This window comes from Typopeltis vanoorti, chromosome 8, assembly GCF_054136105.1.
Source record: "Typopeltis vanoorti isolate ZY-2024b chromosome 8, IOZ_Tvanoo_1.0, whole genome shotgun sequence".
In the NCBI taxonomy this organism is placed as follows: domain Eukaryota; kingdom Metazoa; phylum Arthropoda; class Arachnida; order Uropygi; family Thelyphonidae; genus Typopeltis; species Typopeltis vanoorti.
Window position 1 is genome coordinate 106,700,702 of NC_143556.1, and position 27,553 is coordinate 106,728,254.

A 27,553-nucleotide genomic window follows, 5' to 3' on the forward strand; every position below is an offset into this window, starting at 1 on the left:
TTTGATTTTAGTCTTTCTACTTGTTCATATTGTTCTTTCTGGATTCATTTTATAATATCAAATATTTTCTAATAATTACATATAATATTAACTATTTATATGAATTTGTGAAAACTGTCATTTTATTTTCAGAAGACGATCATCAAGTGGTGTGTGAACAAAGGATTGATATTCAAGGTGAAACTAGATATAGTGATGTAAACAGGACAACAATATCCAGGTAATGATAAAATTCATAAACCAACCATAAGATTTAATCAAGCATTTTAAAGGAACATGAATACTAGATACATTTCTAAATATTTACATAGCTAACACATTTAGAAAAAATATAGAATTTATTAAAATTCTCTAATATACATCAAGGAGAAAAGAGATGTATTATTTTGAAAATACATCTGGTCTCCCTTGAATACATTTCTGCCATCTCAAAACCAATTTCCAGAATTTTTAAGAATTATAATTTAGTGGCTACATTTCTTCTTATTAACAAATTATCATCATGTTTCCATCTTCCAAAGCTAAACACTTCTCTCTGGCCCCGCTTGGCATTCACCAAGTTCCTTGTGACTGTCATCATTCTTGCTCAGTGGAAAAGAGAATACAAGAACACTAATCTTATATTAGCAACAAGAAATCTAAGATATCTGGCTTGGCATAGCACTGAATAGGTCATCATCATCATCATACTTTTCTTGGGTTTAGAAGTCATCGTTGAACCACTTTAGAGGGCATCCTGGTTTTCTTTTGCCTAATAGTTTGTAATTTAATATTTGTTTTGATAATCTTTCTGTTTTCATTCTTTCAACATGTTCCATCCATTTATGTTTATATATATTTTTTTTTTCTGTTACTGATTCCTGTTTTAGTTCTTTCATAATTTCTTCATTTCTTTTGTGATCGAAGAGAGTATACTTCGCAGTTTTTCCTCATAAACTTCATTTCAGCTATTATTAATCTTTGTCTTTTTGTTTTATTGTCCAGATTTCACTTCCATACAACAGGACTGGGAGGACTAATGTATTGTATACTTTTAATCTAGTTTGTTTCTGAACTAGATTAAGTTTAAATACAGAGTTAATTGCTCCTGTTATTTTAAATATTTTGCTACTTTTAGTTTTATGTCTTTTTCATTTTCATATGTAATCATACAACCTAAGTAGTTAAATGAATTCACTTGTTCTAAAATCTTGTTATCATTACTATTGTAATTCTTACTGGATCTTGTCCTTTAAAGGCCATTGTTTTTGATTTTATGTTGATATTATCGTTCTGTAATCATTGGCTATTTCATTTAAACTTAAAATATCTTTCTGTAGGTTATCTTCAGAATTTTTAATTATTATTTGATCATCAACGAAAAGGAGAGTGTTTAAGTTCACAGTAGGAGAAATTTTAATACCTTCATGGGAATTTTAAGGGAGCATTTTGATTGGTGAGGATATATTGTCGGAGGTGGAGGAAATAAGAGATCTGGGGGTGATAATGGATAAGGATCTGAAATTTAGGGGACACATTGCCAAAATTGTGAAGACAACACAAAGGCTTCTGGGAATGATGCAGAGGATACTGACTTGTAGAAGTAGGGAGATTCTTGTTCCATTGTATAGGGCTTTGATTAGGCCACACATAGACTATTGTGCCCAGATTTGGTGACCTGGTTTTCAGAAGGATGAAGAGATGTTGGAAAGGGTCCAGAGGCAACTAACTAAGGTAGTTTCTAACCTCTGGAATATTGAGTATGAGGAAAGATTGAGAAGATGCAACTTGCAGAGTCTGGTGGACAGGAGGAAGAGGGGAGATATGATAGAGACCTACAAGTTATTAAGGGGTTGTTATAGGATCAATACTGGAGAGGTTCTACAGAAAATAGTGGGAGATCAGGGGAAGAATCAGAGAAACCTGGAAACTGTATAAAGAAGGTGTGAGTAGGGAGTGAGAAGCAGGTTTTTTTCATGCAGAGTTATAAATGATTGGAATGCCTTGCCTGAGAGTGTGGTGTCTGAAGAGAATTTGAGTGTAGGACCTCCTAGATGAGTCTTTGACTCCATGTGGTCTTGGGTAATAATAATAATAATATTGAAAATAAAAGGCGGTTGCATTCCAACTATTACAGCTTCATGGTTCTCATAATCTCTCCACTCCATGTTAACCCATACAGCTAGAAATTGTTCTCTCTCTCTCTACTGATTAACACACAAATTTTGGCTATGCAGGCTACAAATCAGACTGGGCTTGCAATTCTGCAGGCAGTGTGGCAGCATGTGGAAGTTGCAACAGTATTTCTGGCAAGCCTGTGTAATGATATATATATATATATATTATTAGCTAGAGTAAGACTGGGTACATTAAAATAAAGAAATTGTATAAGAGTGTGTTAAAATAGGTATGTTGCAAGTAATAGGTTTTTGAATGGACTGTGTTAAGTGATTGGATTATATTTCTAGAATGTGTCATCATAAGTGCAAAGAGTGTGACTAACTTCTTTGTGTGTGGTACAGCAGGTATTCCATAACAAAATTATCATTGTAGGATGGTAGATCTCCTGCAGTATCTTATGAAGAAGTGTTGTATACTGTTGCAATCCCATCAAAATATGTTGCAATCCCATCATTAAAATCCCATCAAAAATTTAATTTACCAAGTTGCTTGGTCCAGTGGTTGGAACCCATCCCTGTGTCAGTTAACATGGACAAGTAATGATAGAGAAACTCATAAATGTTAATTATAAAACGCTACATTCAATTTACTCAAGAAAAGTAATTGAATGGTTCTGATACTCTTTCATAATTATCTTCTGAAATGATTCAGCAGAAAAAATACACTTGAACCAGTTGTGAAACAGAGTGTTCAAAGTACACTGTGAATGTTGTATTCCTTAAGGCAATTCAGACCATAAGTAAGCACTTATCTCTTCTCCCATAGAACATTACCTACACAGCGACTCCCAATCTAGAGTTGTCTGGCATTATAACAGTACCAAGTGGAATAAACTTCATAACTATTATGCCTCATTCACTTAGTTGGATTGCTATTTTCAGTCTTCCCATCCAAACATATGCACTGAACTCCTAACTGAAGTAATCCTTACTGGTATGGAAACACATATTCTCCCATTTCACTCTAAACTGCAATCCTTAATCTAAGCCTCATTCCAAGAGGTGCACCAAAACTGTGAAAGTGGAGAATCGAGCATAGTGCAACTGGCTTTCATCAAGAACTACATCTTCCTGTACCTCTTTAACCAAAGCAGCTTGAAACTGCTTTGAGAAAACTATCGACCCAGCCAAATTGGCTATGCCTTTTACATGTTTGTATAACTTTACTCTCAGCTCAGGAATGATACCACAGTAATGGAAGGAATGTATGATGTTTCCATTGTACAAGGATGGTGCAAAAACTGATGTATTTAACTACTGATCTATCAGTATCTCTGGTGTGGTAGTGAAGATTTTAGAGAAGTTGGTAGGAACTTGCATACAGAAATAGGTAAACAAACATGCTATACTCTGCAAGGAACAGCATGGGTTTTCTAAAGAAAGGTCATGTTTTAACAATTTGCTCATATTTTATAACAATGTTACGGCCAAGTTGGATAAAAGGAATAGATACACTATGACAATGTTGGATTCTATGACAATGCAACATTCTAAAGCAAAAAATCCAACCACATGAAAGGCTGTTGCATAAACTGAAGAATATGGGATTGGAATATAAACTCTTGACTTGGATAAGGGGATGGTTGACAGACAGATATCAAAAAGTGGTATACAGTGGGTGTGAATCTGTCAGATTTAAGGTGACCAGTGGTGTACCTCAGGTTCAATCCTTGGGCCTTTATTGTTCAGTCTATACATTAATGACATCAGGAAGGATCTAACATCAGATATGTGATTGTTTGCCGATGATGCAAAGATAGGCAGGGCAATCAGGGATGCTACTGATATTCAGCAATTAGAAAATGATTTGAAAAGACTGGAAATTTGGGCAAACAAAAATGGCTGTCAATTTAATGTTAGTAAGTGTAAAGTTATGCACTTTGGCATGATTAGAGTTCCAGTGTCATATTATATTAGCGGGGTTATGCTACAAGAAACTGAAAAGGCAAGGGATCTTATTGGTGAATAGGAATTTAAAGTTCAAAGGTCACATAGCAAAAGTTGCAAATACAACTCACAGGATAATTGTAATGTTGAAGCAAACCTTGACATGTAAGGATGAGGAAGTCATTTTGCCTCTTTATAAGGCTTTGATAAGGCCACACCTGGATTATTGTGTGCAGATTTGGTTTCCCAGGTTCCAAAGGGATAAAGAAGCTGTGGAAAGGGTGCAAAGAAGAGTTACAAAGATTATATCTGGATTATGCGATTTGATTATGAGGACAGATTGCGAGTATGTGGATTGCAGACTCTGGTTAACAGGAGAAAGAGAGGTCTATAAACTTTTGAATGGGTGTTATAGGATATCAACTGATCAAATTTTTCATTATATGGAAGTTGGGGAAAGAATACAGGGGCATCCATGAAAGTTGAATTTATTTGCAGTCAAGAAACGGGGTAAGAGCTAGGTTTTTCTCCCTGAGAAGAGAGCAGTGAGTGAGTGGAATAATTTGCCCTTAGAGGTAGTGAGTGAACCTAGTGAATGAATTTAAGGGAAGGCATGATAGCTGGTTTGGGTGATTTATAGCCTTCCTCGATGAGTCCTTGACTCCCTTGAGGTCTCAGATGATAATAATAATAATAACAATAATAAAAATCTCATTCTCATCAAACCTCAATAATTTTTGTTTCTTATCAATTACTAAATCACATCTATCTCACTTTATTCTTTATGCTACCACATGGCTCATAGTGTTTTTTGCTTAATCCATTGGCAAAAATCTATTTTATAATTAATAGTCTGATTGCCTCTGATGATGACCTGTAAATGTAAATATCAAGTTCAACTACGAGGGCAGTCTGAAAAGTTCTCAGCCTAACAATGAAAAAACGAATTTATCATTTCAAAATTATTTTTCTTTTTCAACATAATCTCCCTTTTGACTAATACATTTATTCCAGTGATGCTCCAGCGTCATTATCCTGTCCCTATAGTGGTCCTCAGTAAGATCTTCAGATTTGTAGTAGATTTATTTAAAAGTATAACATCATCCACATAAAGCAAATAGCTGACATAAACATCTCCAATTTTGAAATCAGGTTTAATACCACTTTTCTTCATAATGTGATCCATATAGATAATGAATAATAGAGGGGATAATGTACAGCTTGTAGAAAGTTGGGTATACTATACGTTAAAGATACCAAGCAATTTTATAAACTTGGTTTTAATCCTTTTTCTCAAGTAAGCTACAGCTGCAATCACCTCTTGATTCGAAGAAAAATGCTGACCAGCGAGGAAGAGTTTTAGTTTTGGGAAGAGATAGAAGTCAGAGGGAACCAAATCTGTGGAATAGGGTAGATGTTCCAACATTTCATAGCACAGATCCCTTAATTTTCCCATTGCCAAAACACCTTTGTGGACAGGTACATTGCCTGATGAAAGATGACTTTTTTTCTTCTGCAAACCGGGTCTTTTCTCACGAATTTTTTCGTCTAGTCTAGTTAAAAGATCGGAATAATATTTCCCAGTTATTGTTTTACCCTTTTCAAGATAATTAATAAACAAAATGCCTTTTGCATCCCAAAACACTGATGCCATGACCTTTCCTGCTGATGGAACCGACTTTGTCTTCTTCTTTGGTGCTGAACAACTGGCTTCTGTCCACTATTTTGACTGCTGTTTGGATTCTGGTGTGTAATGGTGAATCCAAGTCTCATCCATAGTAATAAATCGATGCACAAAATCAGTTTTATTCTTGTTAAAACACTCCAAGCACTGTTCAGAGATGTTCATGCAAGTGCATTTTTGATCAGCTGTGAACAAGCGCAGCACCCACCTTGCGCAAATTTTTTTCATTTGCAATTCTTCATGCAAAATATATCCTACACATTCGTTTGAAATGCCTATAGTCTCAGCAATTTCACACACTTTGACTCGCTGGTCATCCGATATCATATCGTGCACTTGATCAATGATTTCTGGTGTTGTTACGCTTTTTGGACGTCCTTAACATGGATCATCTTCAAGGCTGGTAAACTCGGCCTTTAATTGTGGAAAACGAAGGAGAAGAGTGCCCATAAACTTTTATGAACTTCGAATGAATTTCTTTTGGCATTAAACCTTCTTTTACAAAGAATTTTATAACCACACAATACTCAATTTTATCCATTTCTAGGGATACAGACAACACTTTTGCTTCATACAGATGTATAAAACAAACTACTTGATAGAATGACTTGTAATTTTCACATGGATGCTTATGACAGATGTACCAACTTAGAAAAAAAAAATCGTGCCGATATTGTTGCCATCTATGGTCGAGGCTGAGAACTTTTCAGACCACCCTCGGATTTGGCAATAAAAGTTTTTTACTTTTGTGTTATATTTTAATGCATAATCTGTTCTCATTATTGTGGCATAAATATCTCTATATCACTCATGACATTCAGCTGTTTGCAGACGATGCAAAAATGGGGAAACTAAGAGAAGCACAGCAGATCAGATCATAATAATAATAAATAGATATGGATGTCACTAAATATATTATTCATTTTTGTAAAATTTTCAGCAATGTTTCAAACCAGTTTTAGATACAACAGGAAGAGAAAAACAAAAAATTAACACAGTTAAATTGAAAATGTGTAGTATTATATGTGCAATCAACTACAAGAGGATAACTTTGCCAACATCAATAGATAAAGAAATAAAATAAAAATAAAATTTTCAGTTTTAAATAATTAATGACAGGGGAGGCTGATAATATAACCACAAGAAAGAACATATCTTAGACCTCTTTAACTCCCATGTTTCATCTAATTGTAATAATTTTTTTTTTCTTTTAGGATATATAAGAAGATATGTCAGTTCCTTCATGGTGATTATCACAACTCTTCAGCACACCCTCGTAATTACAGTTTTTTTTTTATATATTTTTTTTTATGAAACACATGAATGATGAGTATTAGTTAGAATAACTTCCCAAAATTGAAAAGGTTTAAAGGAATTGTTTTCCTTGAGGTTAGGCTTGTGAATGTGTGCTTCACAGCTCTCTTTATACAATCTTTCCAGAAGAAAATAACTTTTGTGTAAAACTTCACTATTATTCTGCTGTATTCTGTGCTTTACAAACAAAGCATAGCTAGCTAAACCAGATTTACTGGGCAGTGGAAGTGAGATGTGTTCTTGATGTTTTCTAAGATGAATTTGAAAGGAATGACCAGTCTGTCCATAATAACCAGGCTGCAAGAACAAGGGATTCTGTGAATTTTCTAAGGATATTTGTCATTTGGTGTTTAGTTTATGACTGAAAAAAGAGACACTCCCTTACCCAAAAACAACAGTCTGTCCAAATGCCTATGCCTTCTGCATTCAAATATGATCCACCTCTTGCATACAGCTCTCTTCTATCCTCAAATGGACTCTGTGCATACACATATTTCAGACCTCTTTTTCTACTCATTCTCACTATCATCTTATTCTTTATCACTGCTCTTTCCCTCCACTCTGCATTATCATACTGGGCAACATGCTCACTGTCTTTCCTCAGACACGTTTCTGTAGCACTATCACTAACATCAACCTCACCTTTCAGGTCATTCATGCCAACCATTTACTATCATCTCCTCTACATTTTCATCCCATAGAGAGTGTGGCCATTGCCACACTATCATTCCACTTGGCAAACACTCTACTCTACTCTGCACACTCTGAGTCATTGAATCTCCATATATGACACTCCAAACAAATTACTTCATCCTTCTCTCACCAGCATCACGGACTTACAGCTTCCAATTCTCCCTGCCTCTTCCTTCTCATGTCTCTATCCCTTTCTTCTATACTCTTTTCACTTACCGCAGTTTCCTTGCTTTTCCTGTCCTCTCCAATTCTCTCACCTTGCTCTCCGATGCCTTTCTTTTATCATCTTCATCACGTTGGTGTCTGATACCTCCATCACTATCTACTTCCATCTTTCTTTGTCCAGTGCACATTTACACTCATTCTACACCAGTCTTTTATGTTGTCTATCCATTCTCTGTATGGTCTACCTCTTCTGTTTACACCATCCATAATACCAAACACGAATGTCTTTATCTTCTGGTCCTCACTCATTCTGCAGATGTGTCCAAATAATTGCAGCTTCCATTTTATAATCTTCTGCATTAAATTCTTCTTTGGTTGTATCTTCCAATAGAGCTCTTCATTTGTAATTTTCTGTACCCATCCTATTATTAGAATCTTCCTGTAACAAATTGCCAATATTCTTTTTCTTGATTTTTATTTATCACCCACATTTCAGATCCATACAGTACACCACTAAAGATGCATGTTTCCAGCACTCTTAGTTTTGTTTGCAGGCTAATCACATTCCTTTTTCTGATGTTATCCATGGCCTTCAGATTTGTTCTTCCCTTTGCAATCCTGATCTTTATTTCTTTTTTACAGTCCAAATCATATGTCATTTTACTTCCCAAATATGTGAATTGTTCTAAATTTTCTATGTCAGTTCCATCCACTTGTATCTTTTGTTTCATGTTCTTCTCACCAAATACCATTGTCTTTGTTTTTTCCAAATTCATAACAAGTCCAAATCTCTTTCCTTCCTCATTTAACAGTTTCAATGTTTTTTGTAGTTCTCTTTCATCTTCTTCAATAATAACAATGTCACCTGCAAATCTCAGATTGTTAATTCTCATCCCATGTACTGATACTCCTTTTGCATCTTCCTTCATTTTATCTATTGCTCTTTCTAAATGTGCGATGAAAATGCTTTGGTGATATTGATATATTGATATAGTGTGCGTGTTGAATAGGAATGATAATGATGAGCTGAGCAGAAGAGCGGTGATATTGAATGGCATAATAGCAAGAATGTGTGACAAGAGAGGACTGGTATATGTGGATGCTTGGAGTGCATTTGAGGAAAGGGAGGAATTGTATGTGAGAGACCGTTTACATTTGAATGAGGAAGGACGTAGGCATCTGGAGAGATTGCTGTTCTGAACGAGTCAGTGTGTCCCAGGGAGGATGATAGCAGGGGTAGCCTCTTGTGGGAATGGATACTTGGGAGAAGGGAGACGATGTCAGGTAACACTGAGTCTAGTGGAGTCTAGACGGGATAATGCTGGGTATAGAAACAATGGCATTTATATGCTTTATACTAATGCCAGGAGTATCCGGAATAAGGGAGAGGAATTGGTGGCGCAGATAGCATTAGCCTGGCCAAAAATTATTGGGATCACTGAGACGTGGTTGACAGAAGGGGATATAATAACAGGAATAGAAGTCGCTGGGTATAGCATTTTTCGTCAGGATAGTAGGGGAAAGCGTGGTGGTGGGGTACTGCTTATGACAAGTGATGACCTATGTCCTCTAAGAGTGGAGGCTTTGGAAGGAAGTGAGACAAATGATTTTGAGAGCATATGGTGTGAGGTAGAGGTAGGCAAGACAGGATATTTAGTGGGGTGTTGCTACAGGCCCAGGAGCACAGAGGATGGGGACCAGGAGATGTTTAGACAGCTAAGTTTGGAAAGTGCAAGAAGAATGATTGTTATGGGAGATTTTAACTACAGTAGTATAAATTGGAGAGAGGAAGATGCATGTAGCAATAGTGGAATGGAATTTCTAGAATTCTTGAGGGACAAATGTCTTAGGCAAGGCAACATGTAACAGAGGGAACAAGAGGTTCAAGAGTTTTAGATTTGGTTATAGCATCAGAAGAGTTGATAATAACTGAGATGACATCTCTCCCACCAGTTGGAGAGAGTGACCATATAGTTTTGACTTGGAAAATGAATAGACATGCAGGAGTATCAAAGAGACGGGAACTTATGTGGAAGTATAATGCAGGTGATTATAATACTCTTAGACGTCAACTTCGGGAAGTTTCATGGAGGGAGGAATTGGAAGGCCGGGATATCGTTAGTGCATGGAAAATTGTGAAAGAATATTTGTTAGCAGCAATGGTAAGTTGTATACCATGAGACAGGTATACAACTATAATATAACAGGAATTGCATGCGAAAAAGAGGCTATGGAAGAAATATAAGGAGACAGATGAAGAGAGGATGCGTGAAGAATATAAGACACAGGCCAGAAGAGTGACTAGTGTGGTAAAGAAAGCGAAACTGGAATATGAGAGGAGATTGGCCCTAAGATCCAAAGAAAATCCTAGGGAATTTTTTAGCTATGTGGCCAGTAGGAGGAGAAATGACTGTGGAAGAATGATATTGTGGGATAAAAATGGGAATAGAGTGACTGATGCAGAGGACATAGTGGAATTGTTCAATGACCACTTTATTGGAGTATTTCATCCTGGAGGAGTCAGTTTTAATGCTAGAGCGATAGGGTAGGTTCAAGGTTTAGAGGTACAGGAGGAGAGTGTGTTTCAGATACTGAGAACTCTGGATGTCAATAAAGCTTTGGGACTAGATGGTATTTCACCACGAGTTTTGAGAGAATGTGCTAGGGAACTGACAGTGCCTTTAACCTGGCTTTTCATTGAAAGTCTGGCTTCGGCAAAGGTGCCCAGGGAATGGAAGGAAGGTAAGATAGTGCCATTGCATAAGGGTTGTAACAGACTGGAAGTGTCTAATTATAGACCAGTCTGTGTGTCATCAGTAGTTGTTAAGATCTTGGAGAAAGTAGTGAGGGACCGTATACAGCACTGGGCAGATGAGGGTAATGTTATCTGTGAGAGTCAACATGGATTTGTGAAAGGGCGCTCTTGTTTTAGCAATATGCTAGCCTTTTATAATGAAGTTACAAAAAATTAGATGAGGGAAAGGCATATACTGCAATTTTCTTAGACTTAGCAAAGGCATTTGACAGGGTGCCACATGATAAGCTGATATTTAAGTTGCAACACATGGGTCTGGATGTCAGATTGGTCAACTGGATTCAGGATTGGCTGTCTCATAGGTATCAGAGAGTTGTGTATGGTGGAGCAGTTTCAAGGAGATAGAAGGTTACAAGTGGGGTCCCACAGGGCTCAGTACTAGGACCTATATTGTTTAACGTTTATATCAATGACATTGCCAGTGGATTGCAAGGGCATATTCAGTTGTTTGCGATGATGCGAAGCTGGGAAGGATTATTAGTAATAGTGCAGATGTGGTAGCCCTGCAAGAGGATTTGAATAAGCTAGATAGATGGGCAAATTAATAGGGGTGTCAGTTTAATGCAGCAAAATGTAAGGTGTTGAGGTTTGGGAAACCGATGGGATGCTGCATACTCTATGGGAGGAGTTATACTGGAGGAAGTTGGGGAGACAAGAGATCTGGGGTTGATAATTGATAGAAACCTGAAGTTTCGGGGACATATTGCAAAGGTGGTGAAGGTAATATAGAGGGTTGGTGCAATTATGAGAAGGACACTGACCTGCAGAGATAAAATAGTTATCATTCCGTTGTATAAGTCTCTGATCAGACCACACTTTGTTCTTAGATTTCCAGGATTTGAAGGGGATAAATTAACTGTGGAAAAGATACAAAGATGGTCTCAGGACTGTACAAGGATAGTTATGAGAATCGGCTGAGGGAATGTGGACTGCAGAATTTGGCAGATAGAAGAAGGAGAGGTGATATGATTGAGACTTTTAAACTGTTGAGAGGTGGTTACAGGGTTGACACTGGGGAGTTCTTTCGCTTGGTTGAACAGCGGGAAGGAGTGATGACAAGAGGCCATCCCTGGAAGTCACGAAAGGAAACTGTGAGCAAGAGGGTGAGGAGTGGTTTCTTTGCATGGAGGGTGGTTGAGCCGTGGAATGCATTGCCTGATAGAGTGGTGAGGGCGAGAACGGTCAATGAGTTTAAGGAGTGGTATGATAGACTTTGTGTTTCTTAGGGGGAACCTCCCCTCGATGAGTCTTGATAGACTTTATGTTCTTAGGAAGGACCTCCCACGATGAGTCTTTTGACTCCATTGAGGCCTGAATAATAATAATAATAATAACCTAAAAAGTTTTCCCTGATCTTGACAATTCCATTGTCACAGGAAACAAAGCAAATAATAATGGTCATTTGTTCTGTTTTACTTGCATCAGGTGTGCAGTCTAAAATTATGGAATAATATTTAGATTTTTGAATTGATAATAAAATTGTATCCCTGATTGTGTTACTTAAAGTTTCCAATATTCTATTTTGACTGTTTTTACTCAAATAGTGTTCTCTTTTGTTTCGTTGTAGGGCCCTTTCAAAATGATTTTCCATAACGGGATCTAACTTCGCAAACAGTTCGACTCATTTAAAAAAATTGCCATTATTCCTTTCATATAATTTATCAGATGATCCGCAAAAAGCTACATTTTGGCTACCAAGGAATTTTATAATTCCAATCAAGCTTTAGAAAACACTCGTTGAATGTTTCATTTCCATTTCATACATGCTTTAAGTCTGGCAATCAATAGTAGTTTTTTTTTTTTAATTTTTATCAAGTTCCTTCTATTTTTATAAATTTTTCATGTGAGTTAAACTAGTCTCATTGCAAAGTTGTACTTACATTTCTCCAATTGTTATAACCTTATGCAAGACTATTTGAGTCAGTAGTTGTGAAAAGTTTGCAACAAAAGTAAAAACTGAATTTAAAGTTTCAGAATAAATGAGCCATGTTCTTGTCACGAGCTCCCCGTTTTCCATTTTTCTATTATAATACACGTCACCAAATTTACGACCATATGTATCTCTGGGATATATTATATTTTCTTTTGAACAGGCCCCATTTCAATTAAAACAACTCATAATTTTTCATCAATATTTCCCAATTCACCTGGATCTTCTAAATTTACAGAGACTAACAATGTGTTAGTTTCGTGGTCAACTACAATTAAATTTTCTCCTAACTGTTTTTCACTTAAATTATGTGTCTTGTTCAATAGTTGCAATAGTACTTTCATGCAAACTGGTTACAATCTGCATCAGAATATTTTAACAAATTTATTAAGAGCCCCAGTTTGTTTCTTAATATCTGCTTATTTCACAGCATGATGCTTATGATTTTGTGCACCAGATAACTTTTTTTAAATTTTTGATTCCATTTCTATTTTATACCCACAAGAAATTATTACACAGAGACGTAATAATAGTTCGCACTGCGCTACTGTCAGTAGCCTACTGAAATGCGTACCATATGACTGGTTAACTAGTAACAAATGTTTTGTACGAAAATTCGTTTCTGCGCATAAAAACTGTTCACCGTTTCACTTTAGATAGACTGCAGTAGACACAACATTCTGCAGGCAAGCATTTAGCCTGCTCTCGCTGCAAAATTGTAAACAGCCAGCTGATCAAAGAGGCAGCAATATACAATTTTTTTTAATTTTTATTCGGTGTATTCGGCTTTATTTATTTTAATATTGATCATTCTAAGAATTTTTTGTTTTTATGATAAAAATTTTGTTTCTTAAAAATGAACTTATGAACCATGCTCCGCCGGCGGTGCCCACATGCTCTGCATGCCCGCTTCTGCTGGCCCTGGCTATTAGTTTTCTATCAATTCCATAGGATTCTAGCACTACTTATATCACTTTCTGGTTAATACTGTCAAATGCCTTCTGAAAATCAACAAAGCAAGTATACGAGGGTGGACCAAAAGGTTCTTGGCCGAAACAATGAAAAAATGAATTTATAATTTCAAAATTATTTTTATTTTTCAACATAATCTCCCTTAAGACTAATACATTTATTCCAGCGATGCTCTAGCACCATTATCCCATCCCTGTAGTGCTTCTCAGTGAGATCTGCAAAATACCCCTCTACAGCTGCAGTCACCTCTTGATTCGAAGAAAAACGCTGACCAGTGAGGAAGAGTTTTAGTTTTGGGAAGAGATTGAAGTCAGAGGGAACGAAATCTGTTGAATAGGGTGGATGTTCCAACAATTCATTGTGCGGATCCCTTAATTTTCCCATTGCCAAAACACCTTTGTGGTCAGGTGCATTCATCTTTCATCAGATCATATCCTGATGAAAGATGAATTTTTATGACTAGCCTGGTTAAAAGATCAGAATAATATTCCCTGGTTATTATTTTAACCTTTTCAAGAAAATTAATTAATAAAATGCCTTTAGCATCTCAAAACACCGATGCCATGACCTTTCCTGCTGATGGAACCAACTTTGTCTTCTTTGGTGCTGAACAACCGGCCTCTGTTCAGTGTTTTGACTGCTGTTTGGATTCTGGTGTGTAATGGTGAATCCAATCGACTCACAAAATCAGTTTTATTCTTGTTAAAACGCTCCAAGCACTATTCAGAGATTTTCAGTCAAGTGCATTTCTGATCTACTGTGAGCAATCACAGCACCCATCTTGTGCAAACCTTTTTCATTTGCAATTTTTCATGCAAAATATATCCTACATGTTCTTTTAAAATGTTTTTGGTCTCAACAATTTCATGCACTTTGACTCGCCAGTCATCCAATACCATATCATGCACTTGATCAATGATTTCTGGTGTTGTTACACTTTTTGAACGTCCTTCACGTGGATCATCTTCAAAGCTGGTACAGCCACGTACTCAGCAGCCCATTTCTTAATTGTCGAAAACGAAGGAGAAGAGTGCCCATGAACTGTGAATGAATTTCCTTTGCCGTTAAACCTTCTTTTACAAAGAATTTTATAACCGCACGATTCTCAATTTTATCCATTTCAAGGGATGCAGACAACACTTTTGTTTAAGACATCTATATAAAACAAACTACATGATAGAATAACTTGCAGTTTGAAATGGGTGCTTATGATAGATGTACCAACTTAGAAAAAAAAATCGTGCCGATAGCGTTGACATCTATGGTCAAGACCAAGAACTTTTTAGACCACCCTTGTATATGTTTTTGTTTTTCTCCTAGCTTTCTCTGCTGTTAACTGCATTATCAAAATCTGTTGAATTGTACTTCTGTACTTCTAAATCCTGCTTGCTTGTCTGCAAGGTATTCTTCCAATTGTGTTCTCAGTCTTTCTGTCAGTATAATCATCATCACCTTACCAAGGTAACTTGTCAAAGCAATTGTTCTACAATTTTTACATTCTAGCTTATTTCCTTTCTAGTATAATATCACTAATATCAATTTTGCCCACTCGTCTGGCATTTTCACTTCTTTCCATACCATATTATATTATTATTATTATTACCCCAAGATCTCATGGAGTCAAAGACTTATCTGGGAGGTCCTTTTATCACTCACACATCTCATCATACCGAGCCTTAAACACACTCAAACTCCTTGCAGACACCACACTCTCAGGCAAGGCATTCCAAGCATTCACAACTCTGCACAAAAAAAACCTGCCTCTCACTCCCCTACTCACACCTTCTTTATACAGTTTCCAGGGATGACCTCTGGTTCTCCCCTGATCTCCCACTATTCTCTGTAGAACTTCTCCACCACTGATCTTATAACAATCCCTTACCAACTTGTAGGTCTCTATCATATCTCCCCTCTTCCTCCTCTCCACCACCAGACTCTGCAAATTACATCTTCTCAATCTTTCCTCATACTCAACATTCCAGAGGTCAGAAACTACATTAGTCAGTCACCTTTGGACCCTTTCCAACATCTCTTCATCCTTCTGAAAACCCGGTGACCAAATCTGGGCACAATAGTCCATGTGTAGCCTAATCAAAGCCTTATACAACAGAACAAGAATCTCCCTACTTCTACATGTCAGTGTCCTCCGCATAATTCCCAGAAGCCTTTGTGTTGTCTTCACAATTTTGGCAATGTGTCCCCTAAATTTTAGATCCTTATCCACTATCACCCCCAGATCTCTTATTTCCTCTACCTCCAACAATATATTCTCACCAAGCATAAATTCTGCATCCTATCTTTGTTTTCCAAATTTTAAAACCTTACATTTTGCAACATTGAACTCACATCCCCATTTCCATGCGCAATCACTCAATTTATTCAGATCTTCTTGCAAGGCCACAACATCTTCACTACTCTTTATGGTTCGTCCCAACTTTGGATCATCTGCAAACAACTGAATATCTCCATCCAAATCTTCGCCAATATCATTAATATACAAGTTAAATAGTAATGGCCCTAAAACAGACCCCTGAGGCACTCCACTAGTGACTTTCCTTTTCCTGGATATTGCATCCCCATACACAACTTGTTGATACCTATCAGATAGCCAGTCTCCAATCCAATGCACTAATCTAATATCCAACCTCATCTGCTCTAGGTTGACTGTCAACTTATCATGAGGTCATCTATCAAAAGCTTTTGCGAAATCCAAGTATATTACTGTGTATCCTTCTCCTCTGTCCAAGGAAGCAGTCACTTTATTGTAATAAGTAAGTAGATTACTGAAACATGACCTCCCTTTAGCAAATCCATGCTGTCTATCAAAGATTATACCATTGTTGTCTACCCAACTCTGGATCCTAGTTCTCACAAGCTTCTCCAACAACTTAACCACAACACCTGACACACAGATAGGCCTATAGTTCGATCACCTCCTTTACGAAGTGGCACAATCTTGCCCTCCTTCCACTCCTCAGGAACTTGACCGAGTGCAAGACTCATTAAAAAAATATGTCAAGGCAGGTGTCAACTCTCTGGCTCTTTCCTTCAGAATACGCGGTGATATATTATGAAGTCCCACAGCCTTATTTACATCTAGTTTATTCAACTCCCCAAACACCTCTTGCTCACTTACAGTCAGTCTCTCTTTCCCATCAACAACTGCTCTCAATCTCTCCATGAAGTCACATTCACAAGATTGAAAGCTGTTTATGAACTGCTCATTAAGTATCTCCACCACACATTCTGCTACAGCTGTCTTTATACGATTTTCTCCAATCAGTGTCATCCTTCCATAATCATTCTTTCTTTTGCTGGCTACATATCGAAAGCTCCCTAGGATTCTTTTTGGCTTCATTAGCTAACTGCTGTTCATACCTCTCACCAACCGAGTCACCCTCCTTGCCTGATCTTTGTAGACCTCATGAAATTCGTTATTTCTACTTCTCTTATGCTGCCTCCACAATGTCCTTTTTCTCTGTATCGCATGCTTAATCTCTTTATTCATCCATCTCACAGCTACCTTATTTAACCTTCTCACCCTTGGAATACATTCAGACATTGCATCTGCTAGATAGTTTTTGAAAATTCCCCAAGCTGAATTGATCTCATTTCCAGCTAACTCCTGATTCCATGCTACACCTGCAAGCTGTCTCCTGAGCTCTTCATAATCACCCCTCTTGTAGTTCCACATATACCCTTTTCTCACAGGGGTCCTCGCACTGCTGGCAACCACCCAAGTAATCACCTCATGGTCACTCTCACCAATTGGTGGATGATTTGACACCTCATTTATAATTACATCCTCTGATGAGATGACCAAATCCAAGACCCTTAAACCACGTGTGCCCTCTGTTACATACTGTCTGAGGTAGTTATCCCTCAAAAACTCAAGAAACTCATTTTCTTTACTTCCAGTTGCTATATCATCGTTCCAGTCTATATTGCCATAATTAAAATCACCCATAATGATCACCCTTTTCTTATTTGCTTGGCTAATTTGACTATACATTTCACTATCACCACCATCCACATTACCTGATCCATAACAACATCCCACCAAGTATTTGATTCCATTCACCTCTATCTCACACCATACTGCCTCAAAACCACTGGCATTATTTCTATCTTGCATCTCTACTTTGTATGGATATAACTCTTTCTCTATCATCAATAGCACTCCCCCTCCCTTTTTACCCCTTCTATCCTCACGAAACACATCATACCCTTCCATCTCTATTCCTGTCAGAATGTCATCCTCTTCCAACCATGTCTCACTTATTCTGACAATCTTTAGGTGAACAGATGACGCAATTAGTGCAACCATTTCATCTGCCTTGTTTCTTATACTTTTAGCATTGGTATACAAACACAACAGCTCATTTCTGGATCTACAGCTAGTTCCACTGATACCACTCACTCGATGTGATCTCTCCATGCTAGACTGGGGCCATTTCCCTTTCTGCCTCTTCATTTTAGAACCCTTTTCAACCCCAACTGTTTCCTCTTGATCCCTGGTCATCCCATTCATTTCCTACCTACACATGCTCTCACCTCCTCTTGGAGCATCCACCTTACTCACGCTGTGTACCCTTGTCCACCCTGAGCCTCCCTGTTTCCCTGCTCCTCTTGCACACCCATTCTCTCAATTTCTATACTCATACCACTCACTTCCCCATTCATATCCACTTCTTCAATCTCTCCTGTCTTACTCTCCTGCTCTTCCACATCACTCCCCTCTCGATCTGATTCATTCTCTCTATTCACTTCTCTACCTTCCAGCAGCAGTCTCTCCAAGCGACTCACACCATAACCACTCAAATGCAGTCCATCGTTCCTATACAGCTCACTTCGTCCCTCAAACTCATTCCACACATTAACAAACTGTACTCCTTGCTTTTTCTATCTTTCCTCCTGAAATGCCCATATTATACTCATTACCTGATGTTGATATCTACTTCAATTCTTCAGTCGGTTTCCTAATGCTATGTAAATCTAGTTTCTTCATATAACTAAATACAGTATCTTGTCCACTGCTGTACTATTTTATCTTTATTCTTCAATACTTTGCCTTTTTCATCTTTAATTGTGGTCTGTTTTGGTTTCCACATTCTATTAATAGTTCTAATCATTTTGTACGCCTTCCTGGTTTTATGCTCTCCATAATGCTGTTCTATATCATTGCAATGGGCTTTTAACCATTTCATCTTATCAATTCTGACTGCTTTTTTCTATATCGCTCTTCTATTTGTTCTGATGTATCCCTTCTTTTCTTCAACTTTCTCTTCTCCTGTACTAGCTTCAGTATTTCTTGTGTAATCCACTTCTTTGATCTTCTCTTCTTCTGGTACTGTTTTTTCAACAGCATCTTCTAACACCTTCAGTACTCCTGTCACTCTTAGATTCAAATGTTTTTCTTTGTCCACACTTTTAAGTTTCTCTTCTGTACCTTCTTCCTATTTCTGCTCCACTTAATCTTGCTGTGTCTCTTCGTTTCTGATGATGGGGTTTATATTTTCTTTTTTAGTTTCAACTTGATGTTTGCAATCACTAAACTATGATTTGAGTCTATATCTGTTCCTTGAAAAGTTGAACACTGCTGTACTGATGTTATCCATCTTCTTTTAATCATAATCATATCAATCATGTTTTTGGCTTTCCCATCATTTGATTGCCACATCCATTTTCTACACTCCTTTCGCTGGAATCTTGTGTTACAGATCATCATCTCGTGGTCCACAGCAAATTCTAACATTTGTTCACTCATTCATTCCTTTCTCCAAAACCATATTTTTCCATGATGTTTTCCAACACTATCATTATCTATTCCGACTTTGGCATTTCAATTTCCTTCAATAATTAGTACATCTTGCTTCGGTATTGTTTCTATTGTCACTGTTAGATCTTCATAAAATAAGTCAATATCTTCATCTGTGCTGTCAGATGTGGGTGCATATATCTGGACTACTGATATATTAAATGATTTTGCTTGAAATCTTGCTATGATGATTTTTTCATTGACTGGTTTGTAACCTAATAGTGCCTTTGTAGCATTTTTATTAAGAAGGAAACCAACTCCTTCGAACTTGGTGTCATGTCCTGGCCATATGACTTCACACCCATTTCACTCTCCTAATAATGTCCATCACATCTCTGCCAGTCCTAGCATATCACACCCGATATCTCTTCATTTCCTCGTGAAGTAATTCTAGTTTTCCTGACATCCAAAGTGTCCATACATTCCATATTCCTACTGAAAATAGTTCTGTTAGTTTTGGTTTCCTTTCGGTATCCCACTTTTCGATCCAACCCGAATCACTTGATGGGTATTGTGGACCTTGTTCATCTGGGTGATGTCTGAGCCAGTATGTTTTAGCTGTTGATTGTATAGACATAAGATAACAATCATGTTTTTTCTTTATGGTCAGAGCATCGACACTCATCTGACCAACCCTCCTCCTTTATCCAGGCTTGGGACTGGCATGAGACCCTTAAGGATCCCATGGCAGAGTTTTTATACCAACTCTCATTATTCTTGCACTAGCCAACCTCCCCAGCCTCCTAATATCTTCATTCACCCTCCTCAACTCAGTCTTCATTCCTTCCATCTCCTTTCTCAGCAGCTCTATTTCTCTCTCTACACATCCTTCTTTCAATTGACATTTACACATATAATCATACTCATTCAATAATCATGTTCCACAGTTTTGCCTAAAACACACACACATACAGAATAAATATCAATATTAAGACTTTCATAGCATCAACAAAACTTATCTTGGTAATAGCTTCAAGTTCTGAATTAACAGATTTTGAAAGTTTATTTCACTTGGTTAAACTATAAATTAAAGATGCCAAGAAATTATATTTTTTTGTCATGTTGTACCATCATTTTTTATTTTGGTTTAACCAATAAGAATACAATTTGGTCGGCTAAATCCCAAATTGCCAGCCCATCCTCGTTCGTTCAGTATCAAAGTAGATACCCAACAGGGTGCACCTCGAGAAGATGAGGATTGGACATTAGGTCAGAAGCGCTGGTCGGTTCTCCGCATTCCTTTAAAGGCTATGTGGAGGTCTCCTCTCAGTTATACAGCTTTGACTCTTAAGCACCAAAAACCCACCACTGACTTTTCATGTAGTACTGTCATATTCTGTACACCACTTGGGGTGGCAGGAATTTGATGATGATGATGATGAAGAAATTATATTCTTGATTTCATCCTTGATCCAAGTGTAAGCAAACAAAGTTTGCACGTGAAGTCACTTCACGACTGGGCTACTTGTATGTAAAGGCTAATGACTTCAAATCAATTGCCTTACTATCCGATAATGCCATGCACATGTCCTTGTGCATTGCATTATATGTGTCCATATAATGCAATGCATTATGGGAAGAGCCACTACCCAGACCAGTTTCCACCTTTATTGTGGTATGTTAAAGTGTGGGGACACCTCTCCAATAACTCTGAGTGATCTACAAGATCACTCTAAATCCCAATGAGTGACCCTAAAGGATCACTGCTAAACTCATTACTCCTGACCTGAATGATTCCAGGACAGGAAACTCAGCAGTGGTTCCATTCAATGAGAGGCAAAAACCCACCACTGAGCAGAACTTCTCTAATCCCTAGGAAGCAAGCAAACCCAAAGATGAAAATTATTAAATGCCATCAGCAGGAGCTAAACCCAGAAGTAATACCAAGGTTGAGGTAATGCAGAAGTCATATTTCCATATACAAGTAGTCAAAAGGTGTCACACCTTATTACTAAAATAGTCTGTACTAGTAATAGATACTGCAAGTTTTTAAACTTTGTTATACTATAAATTAAAGATACCAAGAAATTATATTCTTGGCTTCATCCTTTATCCAAGTGCAAGCAAACAAAGTTTGTGACTTTGAGCACAAAGTCATTAGCCTCTAATGAAGTCAGTAGAGGCTAATGACTTCACATCAATTGCCTTAGTATCCCATAAACCCATAAACTGCATTACTTCAATCTTTGTAGTACTTCTGTGTCTGGCTTCCACTGATGAGACCTCAATAAAGGTCGAAACTGGTCATTGTAGTTGCCTTCCCATAATGCATAGCATTATACAAGTCCATAAAGATTTGTAATAGTGTTTTGCATTATGAGATACTAGCGAAATAGTGTTTTGCATTATGAGATACTAAGGCAATTAATGTGAAGGCATTAGCCTCTTTATACAAGTAGCCCAGTTGTTAAGTTACTTCATGCACAAACTTTGCTTATGCTTGAATAAAGGATGAAACCAAGAATGTAATTTCTTTTCATCTTTAATTTCACAGATTTTCTTAATCCTTGTCAGAGTCTGTTGTGAATGACTTTAAGGAGCTAGTGATGCTGCTGGTTGTATGAGACCTCCCACAATAATTTTAGTGACTCTTAGGAAGTTTCTTAATAGTAATAAATGTTGATTCATTTTTACTTTATGCAGGGTAACAACATCCACTGGTGAGCATCATCCAATAACTGAAACAACTCAGGAAAACAGTGAGTCCCTAAGGCAAAGCATGCAACATATCCTTGATCAGTTTTTGAGTGAAAAAGAAAGTCAAAGAATAGAAGAACAAGAAAAATAATATTGTGAAATATTTTTACGAAACAGTAGAACTCTCTGTGCATGGCCAAGTGCAGCTGTCCATAAAGTGCTGATAATCCACTTTTGTTATGAATATTTTTTAAACTTATAATAAGTTTGAATTAATTTTAATGATGCCATCTAGTGAAAAAAAAAATAACTCCTATGTTGTCTACTGAAAAAAAAAGAAGAAAAAAAAATTGGCTTTTTTGTGCCATATTTTTCTTAAATATCTGTGTTTATTTATGACAAGAGTTGTTGTATGATATTGCAGACATGCTAAGCTTTATGCTACTATACAGTACTGTTTAGAAAGGTAATTTTATACAGAAAAATATTTATGCCTGAACATGTAAAACGGATAGTAATTATTTCATTTGTAAACTTTTACATTTGTGTAAGAGTATCTGTCACGTAAACTTCACTAACAGATGATATTATGTCTCTTTGTGGAGAAATTTTGCCAAAAAAATAATTAAATGCCAATACACACACACACACACATGCATGCACATACACACACAGCACATATAGTTCTACATATAATGTGTGTGTATAATTATGAATATGATGGTATTTCATTCTGCTGAGAATAGACAAATCAGAAATTTGTGTGTGTGTGTGTGAGAGAGAGAGAGAGAGAGAGAAAGAAAGAGAGGGGGGGGGTGTTTGGGTTGGTTCAAAATATATGTACATATGTATGTATTAAGTATATACATATACATATATATATATATATATATTTATGTATTATGTACAGTAAGTTACTCAATAACTGACCTCCTCTTCAGGACTTTTGCACACTAGATATCTAAGTCTAGGTCATAGGTATTATAGTAACTTAAAAAATGTGCCATGCACTGTAGTGTGATTAATGAATGTTTTTGTCCAATTAGTTTTCTGCAGTAAATTAAAGATAAGCAACTGCTTTAGAGAATAAATACATTTATTATTAACTCGACGTTTCAGTCCCTGTAATAAAATCATATTCAGGGGTGTGTGTGTATATATATATATATATATATATATATACTATATGCAAAAGACAAGTCAATGCTATCATAGTTATGCTGAACTGCAGTATATTTATTATAAATTCAACTAATCATTATAATGAAACTAATAGATACCTGCTTTGTCATAAAATACCAGATAACTCATTATTATAAAGGTGAATTGAAAAAACAAGAAACATTTACACAAATATTTAATAAACAAGCATTAATTTAATTATTGTAAATGTATCTATGAATTAAACTTGTTTGCTATATATCCACTATAAAAGGCTAACAAATATCATATTAAGATTGTTCAGTGGTTGTTTATCATTCAGCTACTCTTTCTCATTTTAATTACTAAGGTTTTTGATATTTCACCTATATACTTTAAAAAATGCAACAGAAGCATCAATTTGATTAACTGTATTAAAAATTTTTTGTTTGTTTTAAAATTACTGGAATACACTCTACGTATTCTGTCTAAAGAACAGTCACGGTCTAGTGCATTTCTGACTTCCATATCATGAATGAAGCCATTAGTGATATACAAGAATCTATACTCGTTAATGACTAACTTTATATAATATATAAAAAAGTAATAGTTTCATATAATTGCTACTCAATAGTGCAGCTAGAATGAGAGGATGTTGTGCACTCCTTTTGAATGGAAAAGACCAAGGTTTGATTCTCGTTGCAATGAGAGGAATTTTTATATAGGCTCTTTCAGAGAAAGATAAGTTAGCCAATCTTTTACTGAGGTAACAGGGTTTTTCCTCCTGGAAACTTGGGTTTTTCATCGCACATACAGACAATTAGCCAGAGAACACATGCAATTTACAGACAAAGAAGAAAAAAAATCTTCTTGGTGTGTGAAAGATGCCATTATGCATAGACTGTGGATAGTGCTAGTGTATGGATTATGCATAGACTGTGGATAGTGCTAGTGTATGGATTAAGTAGTGAGAAGATGGGTTGTGTGGAGTGGAATACACTCCTGCAATGAGTCATTGTGTATCTTTAAAACGATATCACATGATAATAGTAATACCAATCCAGCTCAATATCTCACTTATTTAAAGCTATACCTTATGCAATGCCTAAATAAAATATTTTTAAAAAAAATTGCAAATTAAATGAGTGAAATTACCGTATTTTTTCTGTGTATAACTCAATACTTTTTTCTAAAATTTCTAGACCCAAAAATTGGGGGTCGTCAACCAGTTACCCCTCCCGTATACACACGAGAGGGTAACTGGTTGAGAGAACCACGGTTACCGTGGTGAAACTGCCGGTACCTTGTCTCCGTGAACAGGCTTCTGCCAATCACTAACCATTGTTAACTCTGTCGATTGACGTCATTAACGGCTGATTCTGAATAAACCAATCAGAACTCTGAAAGCATTCATACGTCTGCAACTCATTGGCAGGATAAATTAATGCATTAACAATATTTTGAGCACTAGCCCACAAAAATGTCCGAAAATAAAAAACGATGAAAAAAATGATATGCCCGGAACTGAGAGTTATACATAATTTCTTAGTAGGTATCTTAAAAATATTACCTAATTACTAAATATACTTTGAATATTTAAAAAAATATCAAACGTGTTCTCTTTTATGTTTAAAATATTAATTTCTTAATTTTGGGTTCGAAAAAGTAGGGTTTATCTTATACACGGAAAAATACGGTATTTTAGAGAACTATATAATTAATAGACATGATGAACTTTACTAGTATATATAATGCATTTCAGTTTGACAAACATTGAAGCTGAAAGGTTAGCATTGATAAGTAGTAGTAATAATAGTGTCCATTACAGGTCAGTATTAATATTTTAACTTTAAAACAATAGTGATGATAATCACATCCTTTTGACTTAAACTAAAAAGGGCCAGTAACTGAATGAGCGAGTTAATTTGAGGTCAGATAACACATAACTTACTGTACATGTGTATATATACATACATGCATACATATATATGTGTGTATATACATACATGCATACATATACATGTATACAATACACACACACACACACACAGATTTTAAAATATTGATATTTTCTGTTTGTGAACTGTGTGAGAATACAAACAGACAATTTTAAAATGTTGCCTTACCTATTGTATATTAAACCAAGTCTTGTCCTACCATACCACTTGTGGCAATACTTATATTTAAATGCAGTTCCTTCTTCTACATCTTACCTAGCTATGACACCAGGACTTGAATATAAACATATTTGTATTTTATTAGTACCTGGAAAAAATATATATTAAGTACAAAATCCATTTTCTTATCCAAAATTCCATTTTACAGTATACTTCCTAACTGTTATCTCTTAATAAAGGAGAGAAGGAGTGATAACATGTAATTGACTTCAAGACCCATTAAACATCACAATCACTGTTTCTAATCTTGGTACACTGTCATATTTTCATAATATAGCCTTAAAAAACTTTTTTTGTGGTAAAACAAAAGTGTAACAGTGTGAGCGCTACAGAGAATTTCCATTGCATATGTTATATTAAAATAATCATGCCATAACACACACACACACACACACACACACAGTGAAAAATGTTTGTGTCATTCAGCATCACTGAGCTTTGTTACAATCTGGAGATTTAATCATAGCAGATTGTAATAAAGCTATAAAAACTTCCATCTTCATCACCCTGATTTACATACTGTTAGCTGCTTCATTTTTGCAAATAAAACCTTCCCCTCAGGCCTGTAAAAATGCTTTTGTGTAGTGTCTGAATTTAAATTAGAAACATAAATATTCCTATTCTTAAAATTATTTACATTTATAAACAAACTGCAATGCCGAAGATGATACCATTGAAATATTATAATTATGTAGCAATCATTTCAACATGGCATGATATCTAAGCAAAACAATAATAATTATTATTCCAGATCTCTCCATGGAGTTAAAAGCATTAGCATGGGAAATCTACCTTAGAAACTATCATACTACTCATTATTATTATTATTATTACGGGTATTTCCATGGAGTCGGTAGACTCATCACGGGAGACCCAAACTATCAAAACAATATATATCATATCTCTTCTTGAATTCATTTACAGAAGAAGAACTCACAACTGAGTCAGGCAATGCATTCCACTCATTCACCACCCTCCAGGCAAAAAACCTCGTTCTCACACCCTTGTTAACCACACTTTTCCTTAATTTCCAGGGATAACCTCTTGTTCTTCCATCACTATCACACAGCTGAAACATTACCCCTGCATCAATCTTATAAAAACCTTTTAGTAATTTAAATGTGGCCAAGGCAGGATATTTAGTGAGGTGTTGCTATAAACCAGAGAGCACAGAGGGTGGGGACCAGGAGATGTGTAGGCAGTTGAGCTTGGCAAGTGTGCAAAAAGAATGATTGTTATGGGAGATTTTAACAACAGCAATATAAACTGGGAAGAGGAAAATGCAAGTAGTAAGAAGGGGATAGAATTTCTGGAATTCTTGAGGGACAAATGTCTTCGGCAGCATGTAATAGAGGGAACAAGAGGTTCAAGAGTTTTGGATTTGGTCATAGCATCAGAAGAGCCGATAATAAGTGAGATGACATCTCTCCCACCAGTTGGAGAGAGTGACCATGTGGTTTGGACTTGGAAGATGAACAGACATGCAGGTGTATCCAAGAAAAGGGAACGTATGTGGAATTATAAGGCGGGTGATTATAATAGTCTTAGGTATCAACTAGGGGCAGTTCCATGGAGGGCAGAATTAGAAGGCCAGGATATCATTAGTGCTTGGGGAAATTGTGAAAGAATATTTAAGTAAGCTTTATTCCACAGGTGAAGAAGTGGACACAATTTGGTGTAAAGTGGATGACAAACGATATCAAACAGGAACTGCAGTTGAAAAAGAGATTATGGAAGAGATTTGGTGTAAAGTGGATGACAAACGATATCAAACAGGAACTGCAGTTGAAATAGAGATTATGGAAGAGATATAAGGAGATGGGTGGAGGACAGATACACGAAGAATGTGTATAAGACGCAGGCCAGGAGAGTGACCAGAATGGTGAGGAAGGCAAAACTGGAATATGAGAAGAGATTGGCACTAAGATCCAAAGAAAATCGTAGAGAAGTTTTTAGCTATGTGGCCAGTAGGCAGAGAAACGATTGTGGAAGAATGACATTACAGGATAAAAATGGGAATAGAGTGACTGATGCAGAAGACATAGTGGAGTTGTTCAATGAGCACTTTATTGGAATATTTCATCCTGGAGGAGGATTTAATACTAGAAGGATAGTTTCAGGGTTTAGAAGTGTGTTCCAAATACTGAGTATTCTGGATACCA

At 36.4% G+C, this 27,553-nt stretch overlaps 1 protein-coding gene across 9 annotated transcripts in view; it reads left to right on the forward strand.

Moving 5' to 3' along the window:
* Window positions 1-25,375, forward strand: part of LOC150104251 (uncharacterized) — a 1,804,220-nt gene extending 1,778,845 nt beyond the window's left edge. For all 9 annotated transcript variants that reach the window (XM_090396244.1, XM_090396248.1, XM_090396245.1 and 6 more), the window contains 2 exons: window positions 133-220; window positions 22,081-25,375. In XM_090396244.1, the coding sequence (XP_090252370.1) occupies window positions 133-220; window positions 22,081-22,225 (233 nt within the window). In that variant the 3' untranslated portion in view covers window positions 22,226-25,375. The remainder of the gene's footprint in view (window positions 1-132; window positions 221-22,080) is intronic.
* The last annotated feature ends 2,178 nt before the right edge of the window (window positions 25,376-27,553 follow it).